At 40.4% G+C, this 16,800-nt stretch overlaps 3 protein-coding genes across 3 annotated transcripts; 2 read left to right on the top strand and 1 right to left on the bottom strand.

Moving 5' to 3' along the window:
- Positions 1–8,574: 8,574 nt before the first annotated feature.
- On the top strand, positions 8,575–10,215 carry LOC121999647 (secreted RxLR effector protein 161-like). Its single transcript, XM_042554297.1, has 3 exons — positions 8,575–8,916; positions 8,968–9,141; positions 10,150–10,215. The coding sequence occupies exons 1-3, from the start codon at positions 8,575–8,577 to the stop codon at positions 10,213–10,215; spliced, it is 582 nt and encodes a 193-aa protein (XP_042410231.1).
- An 871-nt stretch (positions 10,216–11,086) lies between these two features.
- LOC121999648 lies at positions 11,087–11,614 on the top strand. The gene has a single exon (XM_042554298.1). The coding sequence runs from the start codon at positions 11,087–11,089 to the stop codon at positions 11,612–11,614; it is 528 nt and encodes a 175-aa protein (XP_042410232.1).
- Positions 11,615–12,006: 392 nt separating this feature from the next.
- On the bottom strand, positions 12,007–16,454 carry LOC122002178 (sec-independent protein translocase protein TATC, chloroplastic-like). The gene is made up of 4 exons (XM_042557265.1): positions 16,131–16,454; positions 12,973–13,274; positions 12,442–12,732; positions 12,007–12,358 (listed from the first exon to the last, which is right to left on the bottom strand). Exons 1-4 carry the CDS (start codon positions 16,375–16,377, stop codon positions 12,149–12,151), a joined length of 1,050 nt encoding a protein of 349 aa, XP_042413199.1. The 5' UTR covers positions 16,378–16,454; the 3' UTR covers positions 12,007–12,148.
- Positions 16,455–16,800: the final 346 nt, after the last annotated feature.

Genomic DNA, 16,800 nt, shown 5'->3' on the forward strand with positions numbered 1-16,800 from the left:
TTAAGATGTGTGCAATATCCTCGTGATGTGCAAGGTATCCTTAAGATGTAATCTGGTCCATCCGATCGGTAGTGGGACATAGAGACAGAGAGAAATGGGGACAAAGGATCCAAACTGGCACGCACGCCTCTGACACACAACTCGATGGGAGAGATCTTAGCCGTCCATTTTGTTCATCATGGAAAACACTAGCAAACATGATACTTGATAAGAAATGTTTATATTTATTTGTTTATATTTATTCAATTAATATGAGATCAATTAAATAAATAAATTTAAATAATTTATTAAATTAAATAAATAAATATAAATACATATATGTTCAATTCATTAATATTCATGAGTAATATTCATAGATAATATTTACGAATAACATTTGTGAATATTATTTGTCAATAATATTCGTGAGTGAATGATGCTTTTAATAAAGGTCTTATCAATATGTTAATTTTTTTTAAATATATCAATAAATTTAAATTAAATTCTCAAGTTGAATAACTAATATAAAAATTTCAAATAATAAAATAAGTTTCAATTGAGGATAATATCTAAATGAATCAAACTCAAGTTAAGTTTAAATTAAAAATTTGATAATATCTAAATGAATCAAGCTCAAACCAAGCTTGAACTAAGCTTCAAGTTCATAAAAAATTAATTAAGTTAAATTTGAATAATCATTTCAAAGGCTTAATTCATTTTAAATTTGATTCGGTTATCTTATTAAATAAGCTTCAACACTCTCAAATTTAGTAGGATTGGATTTGTCTACGACCCTATTTTTTTTAAAAAAAATGATTAACCAAATAAGGTAACGTTGAACCTGGGATGACCGGTTCAGCCCTACGAAAATTTTTCATCGATCGTCGGGGTAAATTGGGAAAGTGCACATGAAGACTCATCCTAACAGTCAATATTTTTTGGTCAGCTACCCATTAAAAAAAAATTCAATAATATACCGCATCTCAAATTTTAAATACATGAATTTATTACTGGAGAACCTATGATGACACTATGCCCTTAGAGCTCTACAACCCTATTCTTGAGTAGGTGGGCAGTGGATGAGAGGTGAAATTTTATTCTCACTTTATCTCTCGTTCTCCCTTTTTCTAAAACGATTACACGCACACGTTCGACATGCTACTCGATGTGAGAGATCTTAGCCATCTGCTTTTGTTCTCCACTCAATAACGTATGAAGATCTCTACTATGCTATCTGGGGTAATGCCCAAACACCAAGAACCCGAACGGCTTCATTAACACTTGTCATCTTAAAAGGTGAGTACTCGTTTGAAACCCAAATATGAGGTCTTCACCATCGTGCTACGCCTCCTCCTCCTCTTCCCTATACGAGTCCAATTCCTAACACTAGTCCTAAAAGGGCAAACCTTAGATTTAGCAAATTTTGAATGGGAAAAATATTTTCCACAATCGTTTTTGTTCATTCCATCCTCGCTTGTGGATTTTTCTCTCTTTTTCTGATTTCTTAGATAGTTTTTTAGTGTCAAAATCGTACCTTTCCCCACTTTTTACCGTTCTATAAGATAGTGCGGAGTATGTGATCTTCCGTCTTCATCCATGATATAACGACTAAGGTGGAACATTCAAAATTGGGTTTGACGTCAAGAAAATTAGTTGATGTGACGATCCAATTTAAGAAGGGATGAATTCTCGGGTCATATCGATGTCATGCCAAAATAAATTCAGTGTCACCGTTAAGTGGTCTGGTCGATCAGACCAAAAGGTTGATTAGACATGCTAAGCGCATCGCTCAGCAGGACCAAACTCTATATTCAAGTATAGCAGTCATATATAAAATGAACCCCTGACATAAAGTCCGATTAGACAAATTGTTCGAGCAAATTCTGAATCCCCAGCATAAACCCGACCAGCTCAAAGGCAGGTCGGATCTTAGGGGTTTAGCTCTCCACTTCTCCAAATATAAGACTCTTAGTTTACGTCTGCCTGACCCCAGCGCCAGTCGAATTTATGGGGCTCAGGTTCCCACTTCTCCAAATACAAGACTCTCAACTTACATCCGTCCCGCCCTTAAGTCAGTTGGACCTCTAGGACTCAGCTTCCTGCTCATGGGCATGCCCCTTAGCTTACATCCATCCTGCCCCAACGTCGGTCAGACATCTGAGGCATAGTTCCCCACATGAGCATGACTCATAGTCTACAGTAGATTGGACTCCTAGTCTACAGTAGATTGGCCCAAAGCCGGTCGTACTCTCTTTGAGAGACAACATTGTCAGAGAATCTTAACAACCTGTTAGGGAATATGTCATTACTCTGACATATGCATGCAATAGAACCTTCCTCCGCCTATAGGAAGACTGTCATATATACTCCATCACCTGACATACTCTGACACCAGACATTCTCTACTATCTTATTAATACGGAGGTTATAAGAGGCGGTATAAAAAAGAGGTCATCTTCGTTGGCCAGGTATGTGCTTGAATGAATACCCATCGACACACTTATGCATTTACACTATTATTTTATTGTTCATCGTCTTCTCTATTTCGCTCGGTTACTGTTTTAACTTGAGCGTTAGAGTGTCTGTGCTATGGACCCCTTCCCTAGTTCTCACTCTAACGTTCTCGTTGACTCTGTCTGTGATGTGTGCAAGTTCATCTTAGTGTCATCTTCTTCTAGCTTAGAGTCTTCTCTCAATCAACATACAAGTCACCTTGACTCCACTCCTAACTAGCGCGCCATCTTCTCCGCTTTCAAACAGGATTAATCCATGAATCTAGAGAAAGGATCACCGCCCCCCCCCCCCCCCTTTTGCCCCCCCCCCCCCCCCCAGGCGGAAGCAAGGGTGGTGCCTCCTGTTGTGCCTCCAGTAGCAAGCTTGTCGTAGGACAACCTGAAGCTCGTTGCTGCCTTCCATGTCTTGGAGTTGGTGCGGTACGACATGATCCTCGATCTCGGCATAGTTCCACCATTGCCCATGCCTTCAATTGCATTTACAACCTCCGTGATGTCGTCGTCATCCCCATGTCTGAGTGGCCCGCCATCAGCATCCCTCTTTGACCTCAACTCGCTGTCCATCGATGGCGAAGACAAGGTTGACCTAATGCTCAACCTCATGAAGGGTTGCGACGCCATCCTCCTCTGCTAGAAGATGGTGGAGGGTGTCGGTCGCTACTTCGTGGTCATCGTCGACGAGTTAAAGCTTGTCCCACGCCTAGGTGGCAGTGGCCAAGTAGTCCCTGTGGAGGTCATCCCCTTCAGTTGGGCCCTCACTCTCACCGACTCTAGAGCCTCTTCAACGGCACACCTAGCTTCAACCTCAAGCTCAGGATTGCATCTATCAACTCCAAATCTAGCACCTTTACCTAAAAAGAGTCTGAAATATAACCATTTGTGATGGATAACAAGAATTATATCGTAGACCTATTCTTCGAGGATGGAATTGATGGCCACCACCCGCTATCAGTGTGACATCTTGAGGGTCACTGGTGTAGTTGAGCATGGGATGTTCCTAGGTTTGGCGATGTCAGTCATTGAAGTTAGGAAGGACGATGTGGTTGTGCTATATAAAGAGGGAAAGTTAAATGGTTTATGCATAGAAGAATACTAAGAATGAAGTGATCGAGTTTCTGAGTTGTGGCTAATTGTATGTTGTTAAAATATCATCAAACAACAATGGTGATGTGCCAATATGAGTTGAAATCAATTTTGTCAGTATAAAAGTATCAGTTGTCTCCTTAAGTTTTGAGAAACACAATCAAATTATGTTTGATGTATTGATTTGCTTTTATTTGAGTATGTTTAATCCAGTGTTGAACGTTGGTCGTTAATCTTTTAGTTTAAATAATTGAATATGAATGTTACCTCACGTGTCCTATGTGATAAAAAATCATGATAATTTGTCAGTAAGGTGGGGTAAATGTGTGGATGCCAAACTCAGTCTAGAAGGAACTTAAGTGAACTAGCTGAATATATTCATTTAAATATTTGAATTTGACCAAAGTCAAGTCGGCTATTACGTCTTGATTTAAGACGACCAATATCATCCCGAACTCAGTCCCAATCACTGACTTCGTTTAGGACTCGACCTCAGTCGTGACATCATCCATGTTTCAGCCTCATGTCCCGACATTCTCCATGTCTCAGTTTTAAATTTCGATATCCTTCATGCCTCAGTCTTAGTCATTGACATCTCCTCTGGCTCGATCTTAGTCGCCAACACCATCCTGATCTCGTCCTCATTCACATACATTCTCCTTGTCTTGGCCTCAGCTCCCGGTACCATCCATGCTCCAACATCGGATCCTAATAGTGTCCTTGATTTAGCCTCAGATCTTGACATCCTCCCTGCTTCAACCTCAACTTTGTCCATCCTCAAGGCCACTTAACATCAACCTGATTTCTTTTTCCTCGGATTAGGTCCACACCATACGTTGGCATGCTAAAATCATGTGAGGAGCATGTGGATAAGGTGGCAACGTATCAACCTCATTGATGATGTTGTTTTTCTCGAGAGATGTCGACAACAACAACTATGAATATTTAAGAACACGTGGCACCGGATGAATAGAGACATAATCAAGTGGTTGTCAAATCTGGTTTCTTAGATATCCTCTTTCAAACACGTGGCACTTGGTGAATGAAGAAACAACTAACGATTGCCAGATCTAATTTTTTCACTAGCTATGATGAAGGCGAATGCAACATATGGTGTGGAGATGCTCTTTTGACTATATAAACTTTAGAGAAGGTAAGTCCAAAGGGATTCTGGACTCTCTTCGGCTCCACTCTGTGAGAAAATAATCCAAACATGATAAGGTTAAATCCCCACATCGCTAGTTTATTTTTTTTTAATTTCTTATTACTCGGTCTTCCTATTTTTATGGATCTAGTCCTAGCCGATCCTATTTTTATGGATCTCATAGTCTTTGCTCTTATCATTTGTGGTGTATTTAAAGGGTCATAGAGGCGTGTAGAAAATATCTCAATGTAAGGTTTTATTTCATAAGTTAAATTTCTATTTGTCTTATTCTTCTTATGTGCTCTGTACTTTGGGTGTGCTATCCTATCCAATTCTAAGCCAACATCTGGTATCAAAGCCTTGGCAGTATAGAACACCCAAGAATCCATGATTCCACAAAAATGTCTGGCATACAACAAGTTGCTGCGAAGAAGAACGGCAGAGTGTCATTTCTCTATTCGATGCTAAGCCCTCACAATTATACTGTGTGGGCAATAAAGACAGAGATGATTCTTGATGCCCAAGGAGTCTGGGAGGCGGTGGAGACAACGGAAGGAGCCCAAGTAGATATAAAGAAGGACAAAAAGGCGCGTGCATACATCTTGCAATATATCTCCAAAGACATCCTTCTCCAAATTGTAAAAAAGAAGACGGCGAAGGAAGTCTGGGACAACCCCAATACGAGATACCTTAGTAGTGATCGGGTGAAGAAGGCACGCGTTCAAACGTTGAAGAGCAAGTTTGACGCCCTCCGGATGAAGGAGACCGAGACGATTGATGAGTTTGATGTCAAACTCAGCGCCATGAGCAGCAAATTCTCCACTCTTGGTGCCATGCTTGAAGATTCCTCTTTGGTAAAGAAGTTGCTTAATTCTGTCCCTGATAAGTTCTTTCCTATTGTTGCCGGTATTGAGCAGTTTCATGATCTTGAGACAATACCATTTGAGGAGACTATTGGACGATTGAAGGCGTACGAGGAACGAACACTACGATTACGCGGCAATACGAACGGCACTGAAGGTGAGCTCCTACTTACTCATGTCGAATGGCAAATGCGACAGAAGGGGAGCAATGTGGACACTTCGTCAGGAGGCAAGGGGCGTGGGTCCAACAGTTCTAGTTGTGGAAAATGGCGTGGGGATGGGTGAGGGAGTGGTCGTGGTCGTGGTCGTAGTACGCCGAGCCAAGACAGTGCAAGAGGTACTAGCAGCAACGACAGAGACACTCGTGATAAGAATTGTATAAAGTATTTCAATTGTGAGAAAATGGGGCATTATGTGTCCAAATGCTATAATAAGCGTCGTGATGATGAGGCTCACCTCACTTGCACCACCGATGAAGAGTCAGCACTGATGATGACCGTGTTCCACGAGGAGCCTGACACTAGGCGTGAGCAGCAGGATACCATTCTGCTCGGTGAAGATAGGTTGTTACTGGAGATGTATCGCGACGTTAATAAAGGAGATAAAGACGTTTGGTACCTTGATACCGGTGTCAGCAACCACATGGCTGGTCATCGCAAGAAGTTTCAAGAACTAGATGAAACCATCGCTGGGAGGGTGAGATTTGGCGATGGATCAACCATTGAGATCATGAGCAAGGGGACGGTTGTGTTCGAATGTAAGAACGACGATCGGAAGGCTCTCCACGAGGTATACTACATTCCGAAACTTTGTAGTAATATCATAAGTCTCGGTCAATTGACAGAAACTGGGAACGAGGTGCACATGGAAAGAGATACCATGAAGGTGATTGATAGGAGTGGGAAGCTCTTGATGCTGGTAAAGAGAACACAAAATCGCTTGTACAAGATAACCTTGAAGACATTCAAGTAAGTCTGTCTCCTAGCAAGCCTAAAAGACCCAACCTGGTTATGACATACAAGGCTCGGACATGTCAATTTCCATGACTTGAAGCTGTTAGGGGAGAAGAAATTGGCGGTTGATGTGCCTTCATTGCCCCAGTCGAACAAGCTTTGCGAGATGTGTGTTCTCGCCAAACATGCAAGGTCGTCATTCCCGTGCCAAACAAACTTTAGAGCGGAGAAGCCGTTGGAACTTATCCATGCTGATATTTGTGGGTTAATCTCATCATGTACACTAGCCTGTAACAAGTACTTCCTTTTAATTGTTGATGATTTCACAAGGTGGATGTGAGTGTTTATATTGGTAGAAAAGAATGATGCATTCCGAACATTTAAGAAGTTTAAATTACTGACGGAGAACAGGACTGAATACAAGATCAAAACACTCCGGGCAGACCGGGGCGACGAGTTTCTATCCACGGAGTTCACTCAGTTCTGTGAAAATGAAGAGATCGAGCGACATCTCACGATTCCCTACACACCCCCAACAAAATGGTGTTGTGGAGCGTCGTAATCGCACCGTGATGACCATGACAAGATCTCTCCTTAAGGGTACACATATGCCGACAAGGTTCTGGGGAGAGGCGGTTAGACATATTGTCTATCTGTTAAACTGTCTCCCAACTAATGTGCTAGGAGAGCGCACGCCATTTGAAGCTTAGATGGGGAGAAAGTCACATCTCACCCACTTGAGAGTGTTCGATTGTGTTGTATATGTGAAAAATACAGCCCCTCAACTCAAGAAACTTGACGACAGAAGCTCGCCCATGGTATACTTGGGTGTCGAGGAAGGCTGCAAAGTTCATCATCTATTTAATCCAAGGCATGACAAGCTACAAGCAAGTAGAGATGTGATGTTTCGAGAAAATTGTTAATGGACATGGAATGCATGTGCCAACAATGAAGAAAAGGTACCAGAGTTTATTGTGGTGAATGCATTCGGCACCGACGAGGTGATTATTGCAGCAGACATTGAGGTCGCAGCGGAAGATGTCACAACACCGACAGTTGCCGTGGTACCCATGACAGGAGCATCAAGTCCATCTACACCATCATCGAACACTCATACAGCTTCCTCGCCTTCGATAACAAACTCACCCGAGTCTTATGAAGGATCAGTCCGTTTTAGATCTATTGCTGATATCTACGCCAACACCGAGGAAGTGGTTGGTATTGATAAAGAAGAGGGTGAGGTGATGGTGGTGATATCTGAAGAGCCGACATGTTATCAAGAAGCTGCAACCGAGGCTTGCTGGTACGAAGCAATGGAGAAAGAGCTGAAATCTATTGAGATGAACAATACCTGAAACTTAACTGAACTCTCATTAGGCCACAAGCCTATCGGCCTAAAGTGGGTGGTCAAATTGAAGAAAGATTCAGATGGGAAAGTCGTTAAGCACAAAGCAAGATTAGTGACTAAAGGCTATGTACAAAGATAAGACATCGACTTTGAAGAAGTGTTTGCGCCTGTCGCTAGACTTGACACTATTCGAGTCATTCTTGCGCTTACGACAAATCAAAGCTGGGAGGTACACCATCTAGATGTGAAGTCAGTATTTCTTAATGGAGAGTTAGAAGAAGAAATATATGCTACTCAACCAGAAGGGTTTGAAGTACAAAATTAGAAACATAAGGTATACAAGTTGTCCAAGGCCCTCTATGGACTGCGATAACCTCCACGAGCTTGGAACATGCGTTTGAACAGGAGTCTGGAAGAGCTTGGCTTCAAAAAATGTACTCAAGAACATGCAGTATATACAAGAGGTGAAGGAGAAGCAAGTATACTTGTTGGAGTATATGTCGACGATCTCATCGTGACAGGATGTAGCATAGAGAAAATCAACAAGTTCAAACAACAAATAATGACAGAATTTGAGATCAGTGATTTGAGTCTTCTCTCCTACTACTTAGGGATTGAAGTGGAGTAACAGAAGAGCCAAATTTTACTTAGACAATCAGCTTATGCCAAGAAAATTCTATCTCAGTTCAAGATGACAGACTGCAATGTCATAAAGCATCCAATGGAACCCAAGACACAGTTGCATAAGGATTTGGAAGGGACTCCAGTTGACGCAACGGAGTACAGGCGCATTATTGGTTGTCTGAGATATTTGTTACACATACGGTCGGATCTGTTATATTCTGTCGGGATGGCGAGCAGATACATGGAAAGACATACAATCATGCATCACAAGGTGGTTAAACAGATTCTCAGGTATTTGAAAGGTACAATCTATTTTGAGCTTGTTTACATAAAGGGACCCCAGGAAATTGGTATATTCGGCTACTCAGACAGTGATTTAGCCGGCGATCTCGATGGGAGGAAAACACAAGTGGAATGACTTTTCTATTTTAATGAAAGTTTGGTGTTCTGGAATTCACAGAAGCAGAAGACAGTGACGTTTTTATCGTGTGAGGCAGAGTTCATGGCGGTCGCAACTGCGGCCTGCCATGCTTTGTGGTTGAGGAGCCTAGCCAGCGAATTAATTGGTGTAGAGCCGAAGCCGGTAACTTTGTTTGTTGACAACAAATCTACCATAGCTCTCATGAAGAATCCGGTATTCCATGATCGAAGCAAACATATAGATACAAGGTTTTATTTTATCAAAGAATGTATTGAAAGGGGGCAGATTGTGGTTGAGTTCGTTAATACCGGAGAATAACGAGACGATGCATTAACTAAAGCATTGCCAGGAGTGAAGTTAGCTGTCATGCGACAACAACTCGACGTCCGTGATTTACAACCATGTCAGGATTAGGGGGAGTAATGTGAGAAAATAATCCAAACATGATAAGGTTAAATCCCCACGTCGCTAGTTTATTTTTTTTAATTTCTTATTACTCGGTCTTCCTATTTTTATGGATCTAGTCCTAGGTGATCTTATTTTTATGGATCTTGTAGTTTTTGCTCTTATCATTTGTGGTGTATTTAAAGAGTCGTAGAGGCGTGTAGAAAATATCTCAATGTAAGATTTTCTTTCATAAGTTAAATTTCTATTTGTCTTATTTTTCTTGTGTGCTCTGTGCTTTGGGTGTGCTATCCTATCCGATTCTAAGCCAACACACTCAACTCTCTCTTTCCCCTTCCTCTTCCTCTAATTTCATACCTCAAACAATCCTTAACTCGAGTGAAGTGGTTTGGTAGGATCCCTCCTTAACGTCATTCTAACTCTAACTCTATAGAAGTGTGTTTTAGATCCTCTCATCCTTTTCATCGATGATTTCCTAAGAGCGTATACGTCAATCCGTTTGTTGATCGATAGTTTAACTTCCGGAATAAAAACATTAATACTTTTGTTCTGATGGTAAGTTCTTGTATGTGAATCTTTTGGCTAACGTCACGAACTGTTGGCTAAGCTTGTGTGCTGATATACAGACTCTCAGACTTTAAATGTGATCATTTAAAAGCAACCCTTGAATAAAATCCATTCGCGTGATATTATTATTGCTACACATAGATTTAATAGAAAAAAAAACCTCTAAATCTAATTCATTTGTTATAAACTCAGCAATAATTAAATAGCATCCACTTGTTAGATTCTCATGCAATCAAATGCAATTATCAGGAATCAACTGTTGCTAAGGACCGTCTGATTAATCTTCCAAAGTTGGGGCTTTGGAGTAGAACGTAAGACGGTGTCAATTTTGACTTATTAATCTATCGAAATTAAATTCATCTCATAATTTGACGACCACATAAAAAGCCCATTAGAAAAGCTTCTATTCAAAAAAAATAAATCTTGACTTTGAACAAATCCCCTAATTGACCCTCAAGTATGAAGTTTTTAAGAAATTGCACTAGCATTTCCTTGCAAGTATCGGTCAAGTGATGTGATTAATCTGATCTGTTTTTTTTTCCACCCTACAAATATTTTTTGTTTTTACATTACAAAGAACAGTCGACGTACTTGCAGTGTCGGCCTCGTTTTATTCTCTAGGAAGTTCCAGCTTTCACACTATAATTGATTATTTCAAATAAAATATTTTTCTTTTTTATTAAAAAACAAAATAACGTCGACTAGCGGTTGACCTGAAGGATATTTAATACAGTTTGACAACTCAGTGGGTAAAGTTTTAAATTAGAAAATCCAATGGCCATACCGAAAATTTTCACATGTTGAATATATTTACAATTATCTCCTAAATTTTGCTTTATTATTCCACCGCCGCGGTCGCTGCCGCCGCTCTCCAAATGAGAACAGAGCCGGGAGGAACGACTGTGGGTTCCACGCGCAGTCACGCTGACAATTCTCAGAGCTTCAAGTTTTACTCCTTCTCTTTTTAATAGACTGCGTTTGCCACGGTACAAGCATTGTTCTGAACGCGGATCCAGCTGTTAGAAGCCGTGCCACGGTGCCAGTCATCGAATCTTCCTCCATCCATCTCCGCGTATATATGTACGTGTTTGTGTTTGATCGACGTTAAGCGCCCGAATTGGTCGAGAAATTGCTTGCTCTGTTTTAGTTTTGTTGGTGGTGGATTGGTTCTCGATTGATTTGGTCTATGGGGAACTACGTGTCCTGCGCGCTCGCCGGCGGTCCGGGCGGCGGCTCGCGGTCGGCGAAGGTGATCCTTCCCGGCGGCGCGGTGCAGCGGGTGGAGGGGCCGGCGACGGCGGCGGAGATGATGCTCAACGCGCCGGGGCACTTCGTTGTCGACTCGCAGTCGATGCACGCGGGGCGGCGGTTCGCGCCGCTGGCGGCGGACGAGGAGCTGGAGACGGGCCACGTGTACGCGATGTTCCCCATGAAGCGGGCGGGCGCGGTGGTCACGGCGGCGGACATGGCGGCGTTGCTGCTGGCCGCGCAGAGGGAGGTGCGGAGGGAAGCGGGAGGCGCGCGGGTGCTGCCGGACCGGCCGATGATAGTTGGCCCGGAGACGGAAAACACGGCGGCGGAGGAGTTGGGGGAGGGTATGGAGGGGGCGGCGGCGGCTGAGATCGGAGAGTTCAAGTACAGGTCAAGCATGTGCCGATCGAGGAGGCCGAACCTGGAGACTATCCACGAGGAAGGAATTTGTTTTTCAAGATGAATTCATCGTCATCATCTTCTCCTAAAATTAGGATTAAGAATACATGTATAAAATTGTGAGCAATCATTGTAAAAGAGAACACTAATTATATATAAAAAGTATGATTTGTAGCTTTAATTCGAGAAGGATCATTGCATGCACTGGCTTATATTTCCAGACAAAACTGATAAAATCAACTTGAATGGGATCATTGCAATCAACAGAAATGATAAAATTATTGTTCTTCCCAACCTTTTCAGAACAATTGCAGAGAAAATCCAATAAAATGAGAAGATACTATAATGTAGAAAAGCTTTAGCAAATCCAATTAACAGAGTTTTGAAGAATAGACAATCTGCTATATGCTCTAGACTCATTCAACTCATTTGCCCATTCAATTTGCAAACAAAACAGAAGATTTCAATCGGGGTCTGAAGATCGCTCTCCATATTTTCATTAGCTCTTATTGTTAACAAGATTAATACAGCTTGAAAAGAAATATACAATCTTCCATGAGATTTGCGTAACAATTTGATAAAGCAATGTATAATCTAACTAGCGACCTATTAATTTGACCATCCATGCCCCGCCAAAGTAAAGACCCAGCAGAGGCCCTGCTAATAGCATCTGCGTGAGGGGATCGGTCGAGGGTGTCAGAACCGCCGCTACAATGACAGCGCCGACCACGACGTACCTCCAGATCGATAACATCTGGTCCCCAGATACCAGTCCAACCTGCCCCAACAGTAGTTGAACGACTGGAACCTGCACAAGAATAGAAGTTGTGACAAACATTTTTGAAGCCATTGTTTAGGAACTATGATGAATATATGGTCTTCCAGCATCACCTGAAAAGACAATCCTGTGCTGAACATAAGAATGAGAACGAACTCGAAATACTGGTCAATGGACCACAGTGACTCGACTGCACCTTGCGCATAGTTAACAAAGAAGTTCAAGGCTGCCGGCGTTAGGACTGTGTAGGAGAAGGCAATACCGACGTAAAATAGGACAGAGGATCCCAGCACAATTGGTCCAAGAAATTTTCTTTCATCTCTAGTTAGACCGGGAAGAATAAAAGCTATGATCTCGTATAGAATGACAGGACTCCCGAGAAGCAACCCACAGTAACCTGATACCTGTATTTATCGAAATACATCTGTTCAAGCACCTCTATTTGTAAACCTTTCTAACTTGATCAAATGAGAGATAGTGCATCAGAAAAACAGTTATCATGAAGACAGAACTGTTTTTGTCAAATTATGACAAAAAGATAAGCTTTTAGAGGCAACAGAAAGCTAAAATTTGAGTCACAGGCATGAGAAAAAGAAAGTAAAGTATGAGAAAACTTTGCTAAAGTTCAGGGACAAGAAATTTACCTTTATAGTTGTAAAGAAAAATTCTCCAGGTGAAAGTTGGAGGAAGCGAACTCCCTGGGAACTAACAGGTGCTTCAAGGAGGACAATCAAATCCTTAGAAAAACAGAAGCAGCCTAATATGGCACCTCCCACAGCCAAAACCGAGACAAATATTCTTTGACGAAGTTCTTCTAAATGGTCAAATATGCTCATCTCTTTATCGTCTGGAAGAAGCTCTTTATCAGGATAGAGAAAATTATAAAGGGCATTTTTCTCTTCATCTTGTTGGATTTTTTGCAATGAATCTTCTATAATATTATCATCTGCACCAAATATCGGTGACATTTTTAGGTACTATGAAGCTTCAAATATTTCAAACATTAATAAAACTGATTCCCACCCTCATTACTATAATGAAAGTAATGGGACTTGCAGCTGAGGTACATTAGATGGATCCAAAGAGACAAAATGTTGAGTTTGTAGTAGTGAAGGGTTTGATTATCTATCTGATGAGATGACCCTCACAGTTTGCGGTGCATGTCCTAGAATGCAGAAATTGAGCGATTAGATAAAAAACACAAATGGCTTCTTATCTTTAGCTGCCACTAGATAGGATCAGTTTAATTTCTGCACTTTTGACGTGCGTAGAGAAAATAAAGCAACCAAAAAAGCCCAAATCAAAGAGATCCTGCTCATCTTATCACATGAAATTCATTCTTTCATTTTGACATCTAAAAGAAACATTACACGTCAGTCTAGAAGAATCTCCTATTATATTTTTTATGTTCCCAATTTAGCAGCTTAAGACATTTCTGGACATAAGAAAGACCATGATGTTTTCCTAGTGAATGTAGCGACTAAAATGGGCCATAAGTAAGGTTGGACAGTGGAACATGGTTATGCTTGTAATGAGGACAATACCTTATTCCAAGTTGGAGACATATCCACATTTTCTGATGGAACAATGAACACCATATTTATTGTAATTCCACAAGGGAAAGTATAAGGGGGCGTTTGGTTCTTTCCTAGGAATAGGAATCGGAATGAGAATCATTGTATTGTGGAATGGGAATGGGTATGAGCATGAATATCACTTTTAAAAGCAATGTTTGGTTAGTTGCATATTTTCTATTGAAATAAACCAAAATTTCCTTTTTTACCCTTAAAGGAAAATAAAAGAAAAAATTAGATGTGAGAGAAAGATGAATGTAAGAGAAAAATATGATGAAAGAGAATGATGAGAGAGAATTATAATGAGAGAGAAAATGTGATGAGAAAAAATAAAGAGAGAGAAAGTGTGATGAGAGAAAATGAGAAAAGAGAGTGTGATAGGAGAGAGCATGATGAGAGAAGATGACAGAGAAAATATGATGGGAGAGGATGATGAGAGAAAAAATATAATGAGAAAAAATGAGGAGAGTGAGTATGATGAGAGAGATTGAGGAGAGAGAAAGTGTGATGAGAAAAAAATGGGAAAGATTGAGGAGAGAGAAAGTACGATGAGAGAGAAAGTATGATGAAAGAGAAAGTGTGTTAATGAAAAAAAAAAGAGGGAGTGTTACAAGAGAGATTGAGGAGAGAGAAAGTGTGATGAGAGCAGAAGTGTGATGAGAAAAGAGAGTGTGATGGGTGAGATTGAGGAGAGAGAAAGTATGATGAGAGAGAAAATATGATGAGAAAAAAAGAAGGAAGAGAGTGCGATGGGAAAAATTGAGGAGACAGAAAGTATGATGAGAGAGAAAGTGTAATGAGAAACAAAAAGATGAAAGAGAGTGTGATAGGAGAGATTAAAGAGAGAGAAAGTGTGTGATAAAATGATGAGAGAGAAAATATGATGAGAGAGAACAAGGAGAAAGAAGTGATACGAAGGAAAACATAAATAAATATATTTTGATATTAAGGGAGAAAATTTTAATTTTAGGTCAAGGGTATTTTTGGAATAAGGAAATATTTTGATTGATGAAAATAGGATAATGACTCATTGAAGGGGAAGTACATGGGAATGAGTTATTACCCAATTTCAAGGATTCATTCCCTTATTTGTATTCCTATTCCTATAATCCAAACATTAATAATGATAATCAATAATTCTCATTCCCATTTCCCACTCCTATTCCCCTAAACCAAACGCCCCCTAAATATCAAGAAGAAAACACTTAGGCTGAGTTTGCTTGGGTGGAAAGATAAAAGGGAGAGGGGTAGGGGCAGGGAAATGACACACAAAATATACATGAGTAATTCATGCTCCATATGTTATTTACAAGCTTTTCCCTCTCTCTTTCCCTCTCCTTCCCCCTCCCATTCTATCTCTCCACCAAGTAAACCTATCCTTGGAGGAAAAAAAGAGGGTAGAGAGAGCTATCCAAATTGCTTCTCATGTCAGTCCTAATCTGCCCGGACTTAAAAAGGCAGAAAGTTGGGTCAGGTTTAAAATTTAGCACAAAATAGACCAAAAACTTCACTACCATAGCTAACTAGAATAGCTAGAATAGTTCAGATATACATCTGTCTCCTTGTCAATGTAGAAACAACTAAGTGAACAAGAATGTGGATAAGATTAGACTTCAACTAGAAAAAATTAAAATATGTAAAGCAAACAATGAGAAAGAAATGTCCATCTAATTGTTCCGATATTGGCAATGTCTTCCAAGAGAATGCAGCTACTATCACAATGATAAATTTGTTTAGCAATAATACAAACACATCTGTGAGTACATCAGCATGACTCTGCAGTCAAATGAGCTTTTATAACTTGATAAGAAGAAGCAACGTGCTAGATGTTGATACAGAAATCACAGCTGAGTGGAATTAAGTTCTAGATATTTGAAATTGCATTAGTTTTCGATGAGTACTGTTCGCTGGTGGTGTTCCTTCTCACTAATTCATTTAAAAGTGGAACTTTTGTTCGCATAACAAAATCTATATATGTTAAATTATGCGATTCACCTCTTCCATTACTTTTCTTTGGCCATACCAAACAAGATAATAAACTTAAATAATCGCTAGCAAAAAGGACAAAACTGTTTAACAAATAAATTACAATAATAATGTTATTCAATGGTAACATTATCAACAAAACTGAATAATTAACTTAAACAGGAGGACAATAAGATGCCGATTTGGGAATTGAAACTAATCTTCGAATTATCCGGAAGACGAAAGAGAAGCAGAGAACGCACCAGGCCTTTCTTCAATAGCTGCGCGGACTCCCTCACCTGGACTTTGTCGCGGTATCTCCTCCGGAGGGGCGTCGTCTTTGAGTACGGCGCAGTAAAGGCGGCGACGCTTGCGGAAGGGCTTCGAGAGGGGAGCAAAAGCCGCTAGCGAAGCGGCGGCGGCCCGATTATTAGGGGGTCGGAGGCGATGCCGAGGTAAGCAAGAGAACTGCCCATAGGGGTAAAGAAGAAGAAGACCCGTGCTTCCCATCCACCTCTCTCTCTCCCTCTCGCTGTGCCTCCGGAAGAAATGTTATCGCCGAAGTGTTTATGCTTGTGTTTTCTCCTCATGATTTTTGTTTCCTTCTTTACTAGTTTTTTGACCACGAGAAGGAAGCACGTGCGACTCACACCAGTCAAAACTTCTCGATATAATGTCGCGTTATAGATTAAAACATTAGTTCAATAAAGTGTTGCAAAAATAAGTTACGAGAACTGAATTAAAATCTAGAGCCTTTTTTTCGATATAAGTGAAACATCTTATTCGATCTGTGAAACAATAAAATTTTATTTTTCATATATTCTATTTTAAAATATTTAAATTTTTTTTATTTTTAATTAATGTATTTTATTTTAAAATATTTAAATTAAAATTTTATTTATAATTAATATATTTATAATTTAAAAAATATCG

This window comes from Zingiber officinale, chromosome 7A, assembly GCF_018446385.1.
Source record: "Zingiber officinale cultivar Zhangliang chromosome 7A, Zo_v1.1, whole genome shotgun sequence".
Classification (NCBI taxonomy): domain Eukaryota; kingdom Viridiplantae; phylum Streptophyta; class Magnoliopsida; order Zingiberales; family Zingiberaceae; genus Zingiber; species Zingiber officinale.

Bases quoted from the DNA above. Each gene is read 5' to 3' on its own strand.
- LOC121999647 (XM_042554297.1), top strand. From the start codon at position 8,575: ATGACAGACTGCAATGTCATAAAGCATCCAATGGAACCCAAGACACAG. The intron at 8,917-8,967 runs GTGGAATGACTT...TGGAATTCACAG, and splicing joins TCGATGGGAGGAAAACACAA to AAGCAGAAGACAGTGACGTT. The intron at 9,142-10,149 runs GTATTCCATGAT...TGCAATTATCAG, and splicing joins TAGCTCTCATGAAGAATCCG to GAATCAACTGTTGCTAAGGA.
- LOC121999648 (XM_042554298.1), top strand. From the start codon at position 11,087: ATGGGGAACTACGTGTCCTGCGCGCTCGCCGGCGGTCCGGGCGGCGGC.
- LOC122002178 (XM_042557265.1), bottom strand. From the start codon at position 16,377: ATGGGAAGCACGGGTCTTCTTCTTCTTTACCCCTATGGGCAGTTCTCT. The intron at 12,733-12,972 runs GTAAATTTCTTG...CGATAAATACAG, and splicing joins TTTTCTTTACAACTATAAAG to GTATCAGGTTACTGTGGGTT. The intron at 12,359-12,441 runs GTGATGCTGGAA...ATTCTTGTGCAG, and splicing joins GCACAGGATTGTCTTTTCAG to GTTCCAGTCGTTCAACTACT.